The sequence below is a fragment of the Notamacropus eugenii genome, chromosome 3 (genome assembly GCF_028372415.1).
Source record: "Notamacropus eugenii isolate mMacEug1 chromosome 3, mMacEug1.pri_v2, whole genome shotgun sequence".
Lineage (NCBI taxonomy): Eukaryota > Metazoa > Chordata > Mammalia > Diprotodontia > Macropodidae > Notamacropus > Notamacropus eugenii.
In genome coordinates this window covers 169,160,230-169,177,831 of record NC_092874.1, presented here as the reverse complement: position 1 = coordinate 169,177,831, position 17,602 = coordinate 169,160,230, and the positions used below count along the sequence as shown (strand labels likewise).

Here is a 17,602-nt window from a genome sequence, read left to right as displayed (position 1 = left end):
TTCTCTTACTTTGAAGCATCCAAAACTTCCAAATCCCAAGAACTACCTCTGACAGTGCTTTCTCACCCTGGGAACACAGTCCAACTTTAACATAAAGTTCAGAGTTAAGAAACTGATTGGAAAAAGAAGCAAAAACAACAACAAAATAACCTGACCATAAAAACTACTACAGTGATAAGATGAAGACACAAACTCAGAAGAAGACAATGATGTCAAAATGGATACAAGAATGGCCTCAAAGGGGGAAAAAAGTGAACTGGACACAAGTCCAAGAAGAATTCCTAGGAGAGTTAAAAATTATATTAAGAGTCAAATAAGAGTAGTAGAGGAAAAATTGGGGAAAGAAAGGAGAGCAATGGAAGAAAATTATGAAAAGACAATTAACAGCTTGATTTTTTTAAAAGGCACTAAAAATACTGAAGAAAATAACACCTTAAAAAATAAAAATACCCAAATGGTAAAATAGATATAAAATTTTCCTGATGAAAATAACTCCTTAAAAATCAGAATTGGCCAAATGGAAAGAGAGATACAAAAGCTCACTGAAGAAAATCATTCCTTAAAAATTAGAATTGGGCAAGTAGAAGCTAGTGACTCCATGAAACATCAAGAAACAAGAAAAACAAAGTCAAGAAGAAAAAGATAGAAGAAAACATGAAATATCTCATTGGAAAGAATGGTTGACCTGTAAGATAGATTGGCGAAGGTAATTTAAGAATTATTGGACTGCTTGAAAGTCATTATGAAAGAAAGAGCCCAGATGTCACCTTTCAATAAATTATAAAGGAAAATTGCTCCAAATTCCTAGAACTACAGGGTGAAATATTTGATAAAGGCCCTGGAAACATAGATTAAAAATTAATTGGAAACTAAATAATCTAATTCTAAAGAATGAGTGGACCAAACACAAATCATACAAACAATCAATAATTTCATTAGAGAAAATGACAACAATTAAGACAGCATACCAAAATTTGTGGGATTCAGTTAAAGAAGTAGTTAGGGGAAATTTTATATCTCTAAATGCATATGACAATAAAAGAGAAAAAGAACTGATCCATGAGTTGAGCATACAACTAAAAAAAAAAAAACTAGAAAAAGAACAATTTTTGAATTCTCAATTAAACACCAAAATATAAAGCTAAAAAATTAAAGGAGACATTAATAAAACTCAAAGTAAAAAAAAAAACAAGGTTAAATTAATACGTAAAACTAGGGGTTTGTTTTATATAAAAAAAAACCATTGATTAATTTCATTTTTTTAAGAAAGAAGTAAACCAAATTGCTGGTACCAAAGTGAAGGTTAAATGTACCATCAAGGAAGCAAAATTAAAGAGATTATTGGGAGTTACTTTGCCCCATTATTAACCAGTAAAACTGACAATCACAGTGATTCTTTATAAAACAAATATTATAAAAATATAAATTGGCCAGATTAACAGAAGATGAAATACTTAAATAACCCTGTCTTAGGGGGAAAAAATTTGAACAAGCCAACTCTCATAAATGAGTTCCCTAAGAAAAAAAACTCTAGGACCAGATGATGAATTTTACCAAGCATTTAAGGAATCCTAATACCATATAAGCTATTTGGGCAAAAAATACATAAAGAAAGAGACTACCAAATTCATTTTATGATACAAATATGGTTGTGATACCTTAGTGAGGAAGAGCAAAAACAGAGAAAGAAAACTATAGAATAATCTCCCTAATGAATATTGATGCCAAAAATTTAAATAATATACTAGCAAGGAGAGTACAGCAACAGATCATGAAGATCATATACTATGAGCAGGTGGGATTTATACCAGGAATGCAGGACTGGTTTAATACTAGGAAAAATATCAGCATAATTGACTACATTTGTAGCAAAAGCAACAAAAATCATAAAATTATATCAGTAGTTGCAGAAAAGGCAATAATAAATTATAGCTATCTAAAACCAAGAGCAAGCATTATTTGGAATGGGAATAAGATAGAAGCTTCCCCAATAAGATCAGCAAGGATGCAAGGATTCCATTATAACTACTATTATTCAATATTTTATTAGAAATGCTAGTTATACCAATAAAACAAGAAAAAAAATTAAAGGAATAAAAACAGGCACTGAGGAAACAAAAGTTTCACTACTTACAGATGATATCATTGATACTTAGAGAACCCTAGGGAATCAACTAAAAAACGAGTTGAAACAATTAACAACTTTAGCAAAGATGCAGGATATAAAATAAACCCACATCATTACCAACATTTCTATATATTACCAACAAAGAGATTACAAGAAAACCTTCATTTAAAATGACCACAGACATTTAAAAAATACTTGGGAGTATACCTGCCAAGACAAACCCCAGGACCATAATGAAAACAATTACAAAGCACTTAAATACACACACAGACAAAAGACAGATCTAAACAAGTGAAGGAATATTTGTTGCTCACAGATAGGCTGAGCCAATATAATAAAAATGACAATTCTATCTAAATTACTTTACCTATTTAGTGCCACACTAATCAAACTACCAAAATACAGCTAGAAAAAATAATAAAATTTATCTGGAAGAAATAAAGGTCAAGAATATCAAGGCAATCAATGGAAAAAATGTGAAGAAAGGAAACCTAGTAGTATCAGATTTCAAACTATATTACAAAGCAATAACCATCAAAACAGTTTGATACTGGCTAAGAAATAGAGTAGTGGATCAGAGGCATATAGTAGGTATACTACACACAGTAGTAAGTGACCATAGTAATCTAATGTTTGATTAAACCCCAAGATCCAAGCTTGTGGTGCAAGAACTCTGCATCTGGCAAAAATTTCTGAGAAAACTGGAAAGCAGTTTGGTAAAAATTAGGCATAAACCAATATTTCACACTATACCAAAATAAGGTAAAAATGGATAAATGATTTAGATATTTAGGCTGATATCACAGGGGAGCATGGAAAAAAATCTACCTGTCAGATCTATGAATAAGGGAAGAGTTTATGACCAAACAAGAGATAGAAAGGGTCACAGGAAGTAAAATGGATAATTTTGATTACATGAAATTAAAAAGGTTTCACAGACACAAAACCAATGCAACCAAAATTAGAAGGAAAGCAAAGAACTAGGGGAAATGTTTTTATAGCAAGTTTCTCTGATAAAAACCTCATTTCTCAAATATTTTGAGAAATGAGCCAAATTTAAAACAAAACAAAACAATAAGAGTTGTTCCTCAACATATAAATGGTCAAAGTATATAAAACAGGCAGTTTTCAGAAGAAAAAAAATCAAAGCTAGTCATGTGAAAAATTCTCTAAACCATTATTGATTAGAACAATGCAAATTAAAGCAACTCTAAGGTACTGTTTCACCTTTCAGATTGGCTAACATGACAGAAAAAGAAAGTGATAAATGCTGAAGGGGATATGGAAAAATGGGTACACTAATGCACTGTTGGTGAAGTTGTAAACTGCTCCAATCATTCAGGAGAACAATTTGGAACTATGCCCAAAGGGTTACAAAACTGTACACTACAAAACTGTGCATACATACCTTTTGACCGAGCCATACCAATACAGGGTCTGTATCCCAAAGAGATCAAAGCAAAGGGAATATGCCTATATATATACCTGTTTATCCCTATATGTAGAAAAATATTTATAGCAACTCTTTTTATGGTAGCAAAGAATAGAAAAATGAGGGGATATTTATCAGTTGGGAAATGACTGAACAGGTTTGCTATATGGTTGTGAAAGAATACTACTGTACCTATAAGAAATGATAAGCAGGATGGTTTCAGAAAAATCTGGGAAGACATATGAACTAATACAAAATTAAATGAGCAGAACCAGGAGAACATTGTACACAGTAATGCTAATATGCTAACAATGATCAACTATGAAACACTGAGCTACTCTGATCAAGACAACGACCCAAAATAATTCCAACAGACCCATGATGAAAAATGCTGTCCACCTCCAGAGAGAGAACTGATAAACTCTGAGTGCAGATTTTTAAATTTTCCTTATATCTCATGCTTTGTATTTTTTTTTTTACCATGTGGCTAGTATGGAAATGAAAAAAATAAAACTAAAAACATGCTGCTAAGAAAAAAAAAGGATAGCATGAGAGAGATGGTTCATTAATCAAGAAGCAAGTTGTCCTCTCCAAATCCCCATTCAAATTTAAGAAAGAGAGGGAATGTGAGGTATGCATGGGAGTTAGGGCAAAGTTGGAATACGGTATTAGTTCTGTCAGAGCAAACATTCCTAAAGAATCACTTTTCTATTTCAGGATTGCTGGTGATACAGCCCTCTGCAAAAATATCCATCAGTCAGTCAGTGCCCAGATTCAGAAGAACTTTGCAAAAAGCAAATGGAGAGTAAGTCATAGATTTTTTTTCCTCATTGGTATAAATTAGGAATTAAAGAATCATTCATGAAGTGTATCTTGAAAGAAGGAATGAATGAATAAACAAATGAATGAATAAACAAATGAACTTCGGAATGAAATTCCATTATTTTTTAATTAATTAATTCTGAATTAATAAGATTCATAGAATATTATTCTGGGTAAGACTTTAGAGATCATCAGCTGTCTCACTGATGAAGATATTGAATGTCTTCACCCAGTAAATTGACTTGCTCATTGTCACAATTAGTTGTTGACTAAGCCTGGATAGGAAACCTGCTGTCCATTTTATGATGTCTCAATGCTTCTTTCTTAGTCTTTAATGTATTAAACCACCTTACATAAAATCTATTATGTATATAATAATTCATTATGTATATGTATATAACATAATTCAGAACTTTACTGAAGTGATCCCTAATTTCAAGAGATAATAATAAAATCCCATATGTACATACCACACTTTTTTGCAATGATCCTATAAGTGGTGAAAGTATTATTATCCCCATTTTACAGATAAGGCACATTGAGATTTTGAGAAGTGAGTGCCTTTCCCACGATTCCACAATTAGTCTCTCTGAAGTGGAATTCTATCTCAAGTCTCTAAGTCTACTGTTTTCTCCATTAAGCTTTAGGGCTTCTTTATAAGGAATAAATTAGATGAAAGCCTTGAGGAAAGAAATAGCAACATCCAAAAGGGGTGAATAGTTTATTTCAGGCATTTCCCATTGGGAAGAAAAATCTAGCCACTTCTGAAATTTTCAGAGGTAGCCTATCTGACTTGAGAATAATCCCAGCCCCTGATGTGCTCTCTTGTTTTTGTGATTTATTATTTAAGGATATTACAATACACATTAGTCTTTCCATCACAGGAGAAAAAGGGATTGGGAAAAGAGAGTAGGGAAAGCCTAAATCAGTCACTGGGAATTACAGTTACTCATGAGCATTTCTAGTGAAAGGATTCATGGAGAACTGAAAAACTTGAGGTTTTATGATTATGAAGTAGTCACCTAAGCTTATCCTGTCATGTGTTCATATGAGTGAGGATATGAAATATAAGAAATGGCCATGTAATGAATAGGTCAGAGAAGGTTGGGGGGGAGAGCGCTTTTTCTCTTTTAATTATTTTCTATTCATCCCATATATGGTTCTCTTTGCATATAGCAGTTTGCATGTTTTCTACCCCATTAAGTTGTAAGTTCCCTGAGTGAACTTTATACATTTTACCTCTTTTTGTATCCCCAGCTCTTAGCATAGTGCCTGGTACATAATTAGCACTTAATAAATGTTTATTGAATGATTTAAAAAATAGGTACACTGAAAATAGGTACATTGTTACACTGAAAACTCCTTGAGACCAGCAATAGTTCACTTTTGCCTTTGTAACCCAGCCCAATGCCTGACACAGAGTAAAGTGCTTAATAAATGTTTTGTTCATCAATTGGTTTGTTGATTGATAGAAAGAAAGCAGTTTTCAAATGTTCCAATGGTTGTCATGTACAAGTGATTAGGCTTACTCCGTGTATTTCCAGAGGATAGAACTAAAGGGTAGAACTTACCATATCAATTTCAACACAATGTGAGAAAGAACTTTAAAAAATTAGAGCTGTTACCTTTGACGGAGTAAGACTCCCATCACTAAAGGTATTCAAGCAAAGGCTGGATAACCACTTGTCAGAGTGTGTTATGTTATGTAGGGGTCCCTGCAACAATCAGAGAATACGTTAGATGAGCCCTCAGTCCCAACAACATACTTGTGCAAGTTTATATACTAGAGCAGTTGGCGAGATTATGTAGCTATAAGCCACTATCTCAATCTGCTTTAGTGGTGGACCTAGTTTCATGAAAGGGAATGCTATTTTAAAAAATAATAGTATTGATGGCCTCAAGGGTCTACCACTTGGTGCAGATATTCCTTCTACCAACAGATCTTTGTTTCTCCATGACTTAGTAATGGTTTTAGGAAATTCTACTCTGCAACCAACTTGTTGATGTACACCTCTGGATTTACAGACTGGTCCTAGGGCAACAGATGGGCCACCTGTCACTAGGCTTATACTTGGAGCTTTTCTAACTTGGTAGGACCTTCTAGAGGCAGCTAAATAGATAGAATGATGGGTCTCAAATCATGAAGACCTAAGTTCATATCTGGCCTCAGACACTTACTAGCCATGTGAACCTGGACAAGTCACTTAACCCTGTTTGCCTCAATTCCTTATCTGTTAAATAAACTGGAGAAGGAAATGGCAAAACACTCCAGTATCTTTGCCAAGAATATCCTAAATGGGGTCATGAAGAGTCAGATGTGACTGAAACAACTGAAAAAACAAGGATGCTTTTGAGCCCATACCTCAGATGTCCAGCCTTTGACAGCCCAGAGTCATCTCTAGCCACTCTGAGGCAGCAGAGCAATGCATTAGTGCAAGCTGCTGTTTCCAATGGAAAATAAAAACAGTTCGTTATCTTAAATGTTCATACTTTTAAGATATAATCATATACCCCTTGTTCTGAATATGTCATTTACTTAGATTCTTAACTCATTTTTACGAAGAAATGAGGTCTCCATCACTAAAGGGACCAGGTTAGATCAGCATTTGTTAGACCTATCATAGAAGGAATTTATGTATCAAGAAGGAGTTGGGCAAGAGGGCCTCAAAGGCTCCTTCCAACATTTAAGATTCTCTGACTATCATTATTTCATGGATGCTGTTGTATGTATGGAATGTCCCTGAAGCAAAATACCCTCTAAAACCCAGATTTACCTTTAAGCGCAGTGCCTGACCCAGAGGTGCTCAATCACTTCTCCCTGACTTCACTTAAAAGCAGATGAAATGGTCCCTTCTCATCCTGACAGACTCTCTCATCAATGGAAATGGTTTTAGATGAAGAGGCAATGTTTCACCCCTGTAAGCTTCCTTCCTAAAATACCATGAGAACATTTTGACTTCTGAGAACTCTGGAATTCTTGTGATAGCTAGTGAAATAAAAGGACCAAAACGGTGCCTTTTCCAATTAACTTGGCTATTCCTTGTGTTTTTTAAAAATTCTTCTTTTCCTCTCTTCTTCTAAATCCCAGCAAGCATTCAATGCCACAGCCGTCGTGAGGCATATGAGGAAGCTGCATCTTGGCAGCAGCCTGGATAGTTCAAACGCAAGTGTGTCAAGCAACCTCAGTCTGGCCAGCCAGCTCCCCGACGGGACAACCCGAAAAGATTGTGAGTACCTGGCAGGAGACGACTCAGCTGCCGGGACTTAGGGACATTCTGGTGGCGGAGGGGTTCCTAGTAAGCAATCCCTTTCAGAAACTCTGAATCCAAGCTTACCTCAGCTTCCTTGTCGCTCGTCAGCTTTTAAATTAATCAGAACAAATGTGATTCATGTATTATCTCTTTATTTTATTAGCTAAAGTACAAGTGTCTTCCCCCCCCCCCTCTCTCTCTCTTTCTCTCTCTCTCTCTCTCTCTCTTTCTATACACACACACACACACACACACACACACACACACACACACACACACACACACACACACACGTTGCTCCCAACTTGTGGATGTTTTCCACTTTAAATCTGTTGACTGGAACTCAAAATGCTGCCTTTTCCCATAGAAGGAACATAAATAATGGTTAGATTTGCAGTGTAGGCCACAAAAGCCTAGTTAAACTTCAGATATAGCAGAACTGATATTAATAATAACCCTGGTCTTCAAGGGTTTTCATAGCTCTGAACCCTTATGCATGGCAGTTTCTAAATTTTAGAGGCGTGTCTTATTAAATACATGTGTATGTGTGTTCATCCTTCATTGCTGAAGAAGACCAGGCCATCAGAGAAATAATGACATGACCTGCACTTGACTTTGCTTTGAGTGAAGGAGGGCTGTGCAGGTCACCAGCCTCACTTCTCCTCCAGAGCCATCTGAATCCAGTGACCAGATATTCATCAGGATGACTGGAGATGACCCAGGATGAGGCAGTTGGGGTTAAGTGACTTGCCTAAGATCACACAGCTAGTGAGTGTCAAGTGTCTGAGGTGAGATTTGAACTCAGGTCCTCCTGACTCCTGCACTGGTGCTCTATCCACTGTACCACCTAGCTGCCCCTCTTATTAAATAGCTACAATAGTGAAAGCACTCCACTATTGAACTCTTCATGTCTGCCATTCAATGGTGCAAGGACCAGGCCTTTCCTTCATGCTCCTTGGCGTCTCAAGTCAAATCCACTTACTCAGTCTGTCCACTGAAGTCTAGCAAGTGATGACTCAGTTACTCAAATAAACTACTCCGCTCTGAGGAGACTTCAAACACCCCAACTCTATGTAGTTGAAGTGGTACATGAGAGGTAGTGTGACTTAGAGGAGAAAATCAATATCAGACAGGAAGACCTGAGTTCAAGTCTTGCCCCTCATGTTCCCTGACTGTGTGACCCACCTCTCCATGTCCCAAACAACTGTCTAAGGCTCTCAGGAACAGAAAATGTGCTGCTTTGGATTAGTAAAGGGACTTTCCTCATGGGAAGTGCCTTACATTGGTGAAATCACAAGTCTAGGGGAAAAAGCATCACGTGTAGTACTTGCCATCATTCATTTAGCTTAGCTCAGGTTTAAAGTCCTAAAAAAGATCTGTTCCATATGTTCCCTGCTGGGGCTGGGGCTGTCCTCCACTCCTAGGCCAAAGTGCTGCCTTAGCTCCTCCTTTGATCTCTAGAGAAATGAAGTCCTTTCCAGGGCAGGTCCTTTTGGTTTCTAGTAGAAAGCAGAGCTACTTTCCTTATCAATTTGACTCGAGTTTCCCCATTTTCTTCATCCTTCCCAGCAGCACCTAAAGTTTTGGCACCAATGTCTAATTAATCAGGCCCCAGTTTGTCCATCTGTAAAATGGTTGAACGCTGTTTCCCCTTCCAGTTCTAATCTATGCACCATGAACTCTTCTTATTAACCATCCCAGGACTCCATCAATTTAGAAGGGGCAAGGGTGAGAGTTTTACAGAAATTCCAACTGAAGACTTGAGGTTCTAGGAGCCATCTTGTTATTGGTTTCCACATGAACGTTCATTTCTCTTGGAATAAATCTAGTTCCAACACAATATCTCATAAACTTGTCATACTGTTTTTGATTCACATTATTCATTGTCTTTTCTGGATTCTCTTCCAGGCCTGGCATCCTCCACACTCTGTAGTTTTATTTCCTCCTCTTCGGGGGTCTCTGCAGTAGGAGCTGAGCGAAGACCGAGGCCGACCACTGTGACCACAGTCCACACTGGTGGCAAGTGACTGTCCCCGGAGGTGGAGGCCGGGCTGGTGGGAGAGAGGGAAGAGCTAGGAAAAAAGACCTCACCAGTGGCCAGCAGGACGTGATCTCACCTGAGTGATTTCACCTTGCATGGTGCCCCTTCCTACACAGGACTGGAAGACAGAAGCTTTTTTTATGGCCATATTTTATACTGCAATTCTGAAGTGTTCATTTCTCACGAACTTTACAGACTCAAGGGGAGCCAATTTAACTGGTTGGATCTGGTGCTGTATATATGATTCTAGAGATGCTCTAACTGAATGGACCTTTGCATTCCTCACCCCCATTCCCCAGTCATTTACTCTCTTCTCAGTGTAGGTAACAGTACATGTTGTATTTTTTTCATTAATGAAAAAAAAAGTTTCAACTGGATTATTTAAATATTGGTAACTTTTGTGCATTAGGTATTTCTTTTCTTTTTAAGAAGTACTTCCTTTTAAATCTATACTTCTTCAGTCACATGAAGCTCTTTAGTAAGTAGAGATTTCCATCATCCCCACCTACAGATTATTTTTATTCCCGGGGGGATTGAAAATGATTTTCTAAAGATCTACCAAAATAGGATAGAGGATCGGTCTCCCACTATAATTGTTCACTTGACTTCGATTACTCCTTTTTATTATCTCCCTTCTAGGAGGGATTGCACTGCACAAGACAACCCAGCTATTGAGCATTTGGGATTATTCTCTTCTAAGAAGGCTTTCCTAGAACTGTGCTACCTGATGTGACCCTTTCCACATCAGCCATCTCAGAACACTCAACAAACAAATCGAGAAATAGTAGCCATGGCATGATTTAAGTCATACAGAACACAAAACCTATTCCCCAGAGGTCTGAAACTTAAACTCCCATGCCATCAAGGAAAGGGCTGCCCTTTCATACCAGACTCAAGCTCTGGAGTTCAGGAATGAAGCCTGGTTTTCTGGGGGAAAAGCCTTTCCTCTGGGGATGACCTATAGAGCTAGCGTTTCCATGACAACCAGCTATGGTTGACATACTCACACATTGATGTTATGAAAAGCCTTCCTTACATAAGAAACCTACCACAATCTTATTGTTAAAGTCTACTGCCCACACAGCTATCCTTTTTCAGAAGAGGGGTGACATTTAAAAGCTCTGCCCTCTTTCTTAAAGCTATGCAGATTTAAAATCTCTCTTTCAACTTTTTGGAAAAGATTTTTCATTATCAATTGAAAATCCCTCCTCCCCCCAACTTCTAAAAGTTGTTACTCCAGCTCTCCAACCTTTTCCCATCTGGATCGGTGGGGAGAATCAAGGGAGAGTTCATTTCATTGGCCACATTCAGTACACATTTAGTGGGGAAAAAAGTGACAACACCTATATTGGCTTAGTGAGTTGCAGCTGGCACTTTTAGGCCAGTCTCAGAATTTGTAGAATTAGAAGAACCAAAGACCCATCTATAGGTACACACCACTAGCAAGTGCAGAGTAAAAAGGGTGAATTTGTTCTTCAAGTAGACTTCATAGATGCTGTTTAGAGGAAGCATGAGATAGACAGGTGGTTCAGAATGCTGACTTTGCAAAGGATGGCATCCTGAGCCCAGAATTCCAGAATCAGCATCTGGCCATTTGGAGTATCCAATAAAATGTACCAGATGTCAACAATATGCACCAGATTTCAACAATCCACCTACTTCCCTGGGAATAAATCATCCTGGCCTTTGTCCTTCTGCCCTTCTCATGTAGAATGATAATCTTTCAGAAGTCAATTGAATTCAAAAAAACCTCAAATGTATAATTGGGTTTCATTCGGTTATGTCCCCCTCATGTCCCTACCTTTGCTGGTCTCCAAATAAATATAATTTAGTTACTTTCGCCACAGTGTTAGCATACACATACTCCTTGCTCTGGGTCTTTAAAGATGGCGCTACTAACAGGGAAATACTCATGCAAGGAAGCATAACCAGAAAGACAGACTAGGGCAAATCCTTTAGTAACAATGGCTGTTCCTGCTGCTTTGGTACCCCATCATGCTCTGAACTACATGGTAAAAAGAAAGTAACTTGTCTTTTGAAGATTGATTATGTTTGGAAAGTCAGGAAATATATTAACTTGAATTTTTTCAGAAAAGAGTGTAACATAGGTTGGAAAGACACTAATAATTGTGTGCAGCAGCTGTGTCCACACAGTTTTCAACTTCAGAAGGAGAATGATCTTTGTCTCAAATATAGTATTCAAGAAAAGTCCAATGTTTCATCATGAAATTAATAGTCCTCACCTGCATGACTAATGGGGAACATCAAAGCTTATGCAATTCATGATTAAAAAATGACAAATGATCCTTTGCAAGGAATCCTTAGTCCAGCACTACACAAAAAAGACAACATAGCCTTGTGTGCTGTGTATAGGCATCTGCATTTATAAAGCAAAATTTGAAGCTATATTCTGCAAGTTACCCATGATGACAAAGATTTTTCTTTTTCTGGAGGAGATATATGAGATGCATGTTATACAATGAGCATATGCAATTAATCTGAAATAATGACAGGGTTGGAAGATTCCAAACAGCTAGCAAGCTTTAAAAAAATTCTCATTTGTGACTATGCTCTTTAGGTTGGGTTGTTTGTCTGACATTGTGCGGTGCTACAGTAATGCCTCTCCATCTCACCTCACCCTTGCTATAGTAGGAGTCCAGGGGGACCAGTTTAAGCATCTTTCTATGTAAAATATGACAGTGCAGATTGGGGTTGGTATCTTCATACACTGCACCTAGAACAAGAGGAATCTTTCCATTGCAATTTTATGCTTTAAAGAATTTGTTAAGCACTTATGATGTGCTTATAAGTTAACACTTATGATGCTAGGTACCACGTTAGGTGCTGAGGATACAAATGGCAGGATAGTCCTTGTAATTACAAAATGGAAAAAGGAAGGATTTTACTAGGGATAGTCAACCTGGAGAAGATTTGGGCATGCTGGTGGACTTTAAGTGTGCAAAAAGGTTGTCTTAGAGGAGAGGGATGAGAGATCCAAACTAGGAGGAATGGGTAAAATTTGTAGAGATGCAAATTTAACATCAATGCTAGGAAAACTGCCCAGCAAAATCAGTGTTCCCAAAGTGGAACAGGCTGCCTCCAGAAGCAATCTGTCAATTAATAAGGCCTTATTAACTGCTTACTGTATCTACTGGGGATAGGAAGGCAGAAACAAGTCTTTGTCTCCAAGGAGTTTATATTCCAGTGTGAAGCAACATGTAAATCCCTAGGGACATACAAGACATACAGAGTAGATGCAAGGCAATCTGAAAGAGAAAGGTGTTTCCCAAGGTTGGAAATCTTCAAGCAGAGGCTTGGTGGCCACTTGTCAGACATGGGCAATGGTGATTCCTGTTGAGAACTGGGTTGAACTAGGTCCCTCACAATTTCATGAGTCTGTGATTCTAGTTTTACTTTGGCTTTGACAGGAAAGGATTCTATTTTGGTGGCATGGTTTTCAGGATCCTGTATGTAAAACAATGAGTTTATAATTACAACTGAAGACAGTACAATTTGAGCAAAGCAAAAAATGAGGGATAGATGGAGCATGATCACTGGCTTCAAAGAAACCCATCTAACATCTTATTTCATAAGGCCCAAGGTCCACATTTGGCTCTTTTAACTCTGTACAGCAAGCATCTCCTTCTACCTCTTCTCCTCCACCCTTCCCTCTCTCTCTCCCTACTCCAAAACTAGAGGAGATATTTTGAATTGATGTCTAAATATTTTACCTTGGTTGTTTCTACAGCTCATTTACCCACCTACCTCCAACCTTCCCCAGGAGACTTGACTAAGGTTCTGTCCAGACTCTACCCTTCAGAACTAACACTGAAGGAGAGAGAAAGGCAAGTTTCTGGGGCACCATTCTGGTTTCCCCTCCCAGAGCAGCCTTTTCTTACTACTGCACTGTCTAGGCTATCTCCTGCCCACTTCTCCACTAGAGTACTACCTTCTCTCCCTCCCACATATCAAGTGGATTGGAATCTAGCCATCAGCTGTGGTAGGGGCAGATGGAAAGAGAAAGACATAGCACCAATGGAAAGCATGTATCTTTGAAAGGCCCTTTAGAGCTAACTTTGGAGCTCTGCTAAGTAGCAAGTGGCTTCTTTGCCATCCTGATTCTGTAAGAGACAAGAGACAGATTGAGGACAGACTTTTATATTTCCTGCTGTGACCATGGGCAAGTCACTTAACTTCTGTCTGCCTCAGTTTCCTCATCTGTAAAATGGGGACAATAATAGCACCTACCTCCCAGGGTTGTTGTGAGGATAAAATGAGATAATATTTGTAAAGTGCTTTGTAAACCATAAGGCGCTATATGCATCTAGTTAGTACTATCACCGTTGTCATTATTAGATGACATTGAATTTCTCACCCTCCAAATTTCCCCATTTTAACCTAAAAGAGGAAACAAGAGCTTTCCTTAGACTTTTTTTTTCATTAAAGTGGCCATGCATATAGAGGAAAAATAAGTCACCCAAACATTTGCAAGTGGTTCAGGTCACCTAGTATATTCCCCACTGCAAGGATACTCACAGTACCTCTCTCAATACACACACTTCTAAAGACCCAGAGGACTTCTGTAAGTATATGTTAGTGTCAGAGATAAGGAAAGGCCCTTGCTTCTCTACATCTGGACATTCAGTAGGGTGAAATAAGAATTCTCTTGCATAAATAGATGAGTGTTTAAGTGTTCTAGTCAGCAGCTGGTTAAGAAGGGAGTTGATGTAGGGATCTAAGGCCTAGCCCTCAGCTTTCTGATCTAACCAGTAATTTTTGACCCTGCCCACTTTCCGCATTGGAAAGCCATCCCTGAATACCCTGTGTGATACTAGGTTAAGTGTTATCAGCAAAGGATCTCCTTCCAGGAAAACTCTATGAACCCCAAGGGTGTAAAGACCCTGAAAGAGGGGGCAGGGAACGAGCCCCAGAGATCATCTCCCCTAAAAGACCTTGGATTCTATTATCTTTGACCAGATTGAACATTTCAAGAGTTAAGTAGCCCAGTCTTATTTAGGATTTACTTAAGATTTCACAAAGGATTTGACCTTTGATGAGGAGCAAGTTGACTGAAATGATTGATTGAATTGTCTGAAAACAATACTAAAGACCTTCAATGAGGAATGAATTGATTGAAACAATAAGAAAGATGTATCACTATAGGACAAATGAGATTAGTCATATTGTACTTGTTATGGCAGGCACTGTGGTTCATCTGGCCTTGCAGATGGTTCTATAAAATATCTCATTAAATGAATTTATACTGAAATTCTTTTCTTAATATTTTGATGCAATAGAATTAGGATTATTCCCCATACCTCAACTTCTGAATGGAGTTTTCCACTCTAAACACTCAACCTTCATGTCATTTGTCCTATACTCCCCCTACAGAAAGAGGGATACAGGAGTGTTTTGTTTGGCTCTGTATGTCTTATCCCAAAAGTCCTTGTGTGTTTTAGTTTTTATAGCTTTAAACTGGACTAGGACTTTTGGGACACCCAGTACCAGGAAGAAGGTCAAGGGTAAATCAGCTGTTCTTTCCTAGTGTTTTCAAAATCACAGAGGAAGAACATAAGAGATCTCCAGAGTCAAATAAATTGCTGCTGAAGAACAACACCAGTGTCCTCCCGTTTGACCCATGTGTGGAACTGTACCGCATGTCATTTAAACTATATAGCCTCTTCTTTCTTTTTCCACCTCCATCCCTACAGAGGTGGCTTTTCCTTTACATGCATTCCAGACCAAGCACTGTTCCATTTGTCTTTGGGGGAGCAGTAGAGAGCATATAGATGCCTGTATATCATCAGTCATTGTTTGTGGATGCCTTGCTCTGAATGGAGAGCTAAAGGCGTAGCTGATATTAGAAGGAAATGTTCCAACGTTTTGACTGTTGTGATCAAAAACACTGAACTGCAAAGAGCTGATGTATGGGGAAACAATTCCGGAGTAGAGAGGAGGGAAAGAAATAGAAAACAGAATTTTCCCCTTCCAGAAAATTCCATGCCACCTAGCACAGAAGGGCAGTTGGCTCAAAGGACTTCATCACAGGCTGCAGCCACTTCAGTATGTCTGTCGAGGAGGATAAGGAAAAGGGAGAACAGGGAGCCCACATGTGAACCATACTTTCCTTGTGGTTCTAGCACATCTCAGTTCACAGTCCAGTCACCGACAAACAGCATCTCTCAAAATGCACCAATCTGTTTGGCCACACTGTGAAGTCCATCGTGCATGCCAGCAAAGGCTTGATCTTTCTTATGCTCTATATACTAGGTAGCGCCAAGGCTAAGTCAGGAAGTCATTCTTCTCATATTCTATTTCTTCCCTCCTCTCTGCATTGGGAGCAGTTCTTCTGGCCAAGTTTTTTGGGGGGACTCTGCTTCCGGCAAACCCAAGGAGCTCTATCTTTGGAAGCCAAACCCTCAGCATGTGGCTGCTAAATTTGGTCTTGTAGACTAAGCAAAATGTGGAATGGCTTCAGTTCCTGTATCTTTCTACACCAAAGGGATGAACTCTGGTACAATGACCCTTTGTAATCCCTATTGCCGCTTCTGTATTTGCCATAAAACAAGTTTTTAATCTTTTTGTCTCCAGGGAACTTTGCACATTATTATATCTTCTGATTGCTTATTGTATTATTTTACTTATGGGTGATTTTATTTTCTTCTGGGACAGGAAATAAAGATTGTGTGGGGAGAAGTTTGGGACCCTGGTCACAGACAACACAGGACTGCTGTTGTCTAAAAGTTCCAAATGTAAATCATGTATCAATAGTAAGAATGGTTGTCATTTCCTCCTCTCTCCCTATCCCTTCCTGTCTGCCCCACACCCCTGACAGGGCAGCAGTGACCAAGGCATGGTGCTAGCCCAGATGATGATGGCCATCTTGGTTTGGGAAGGAGTCAAAGAAAAAGAAAATTGCTGTTAGTGTGTGCTGCCTGTAGGCCTTGGGCTTGATGGTGGAAGTCATCAGTGCTTTCAAATAAAGGATGCTTGATTTTGTCTAGTAATTGGTCCAGAAATGACAAACTGTCTCTTCTTGAGAGGCACAGACATGGTGACATTGTGACAGCATCTTCACTGTGGGTTGCAGAGGCCAGGGTTTCAAAAAGCATTGTTTCCTCTTTCAGTGTTCTAGTCGAGAGACATATGATGCACATTCTGTCCAGAGTCAAATTTGCAATAATTTCCAAATTGGCATCTCTTGCTACACGTAATGTAACTGGCCCTCTCTCTCTTCCCCTAAATGCAAGCATGTTTTCTAAAAGCTTACAACTTTGAATTCAGGAATGTCCATGTGCCTATTATTATCAGGCTTGTGATTGGTTCAATTTTTGCTTGTCCAAAAGAAGGGAAACTGTGTATTTACTCCATGCATGTAATAAACACTGCAAAAAGTTTAACCTACATAGGTTTGCGAAACTGCAAAATTGTTCATGGGGTTATGTAGCAAATGATTCTCTGCCTTGACAATCATGTATACATATCAAAATTTCTATCATAATGATAAAGGGATTGACAACTACTTGTTTTCCTCCAATAAAGATAATTAAATCACCAAGAGCTGATGTGATGTGTAACAAAGAACTGAATAAGGATGTTTCTATCTCATGGTAAACTTTTGACAGTCTGTCTTGCTTTTCCCCAGTTCTTGGTCGAATGTGCTTGGAACACAATGAGATTCAAAGGATCTTTACTATCACCTACATAAGGTTTAAAATCTTATAGGTAAAACTTGTTTTTATAGAAAAATTCAGAGAATTACCTACTAAAATGACATCTACCCCTACTCCCAACATTTACTGGTTGTGTAATTACAGGTTTTTACCCTCTCTGGGCCTCAGTTTCCTCATCTGTAAAATTAAGATTGTAGATTTAGAGCTGGAAAGAACCTTAGAAATAATGTTCAAACCCTTCATCTTACAGATGAG

The 17,602-nt window shown here is 38.3% G+C and overlaps 1 protein-coding gene across 2 annotated transcripts in view; it reads left to right on the top strand.

Annotated features, from left to right (window-relative positions):
• Positions 1-17,232, top strand: part of CAMK1D (calcium/calmodulin dependent protein kinase ID) — a 494,068-nt gene extending 476,836 nt beyond the window's left edge. For both annotated transcript variants that reach the window (XM_072653308.1, XM_072653309.1), the window contains 3 exons: positions 4,278-4,365; positions 7,471-7,609; positions 9,542-17,232. In XM_072653308.1, the coding sequence (XP_072509409.1) occupies positions 4,278-4,365; positions 7,471-7,609; positions 9,542-9,660 (346 nt within the window). In that variant the 3' untranslated portion in view covers positions 9,661-17,232. The remainder of the gene's footprint in view (positions 1-4,277; positions 4,366-7,470; positions 7,610-9,541) is intronic.
• Positions 17,233-17,602: the final 370 nt, after the last annotated feature.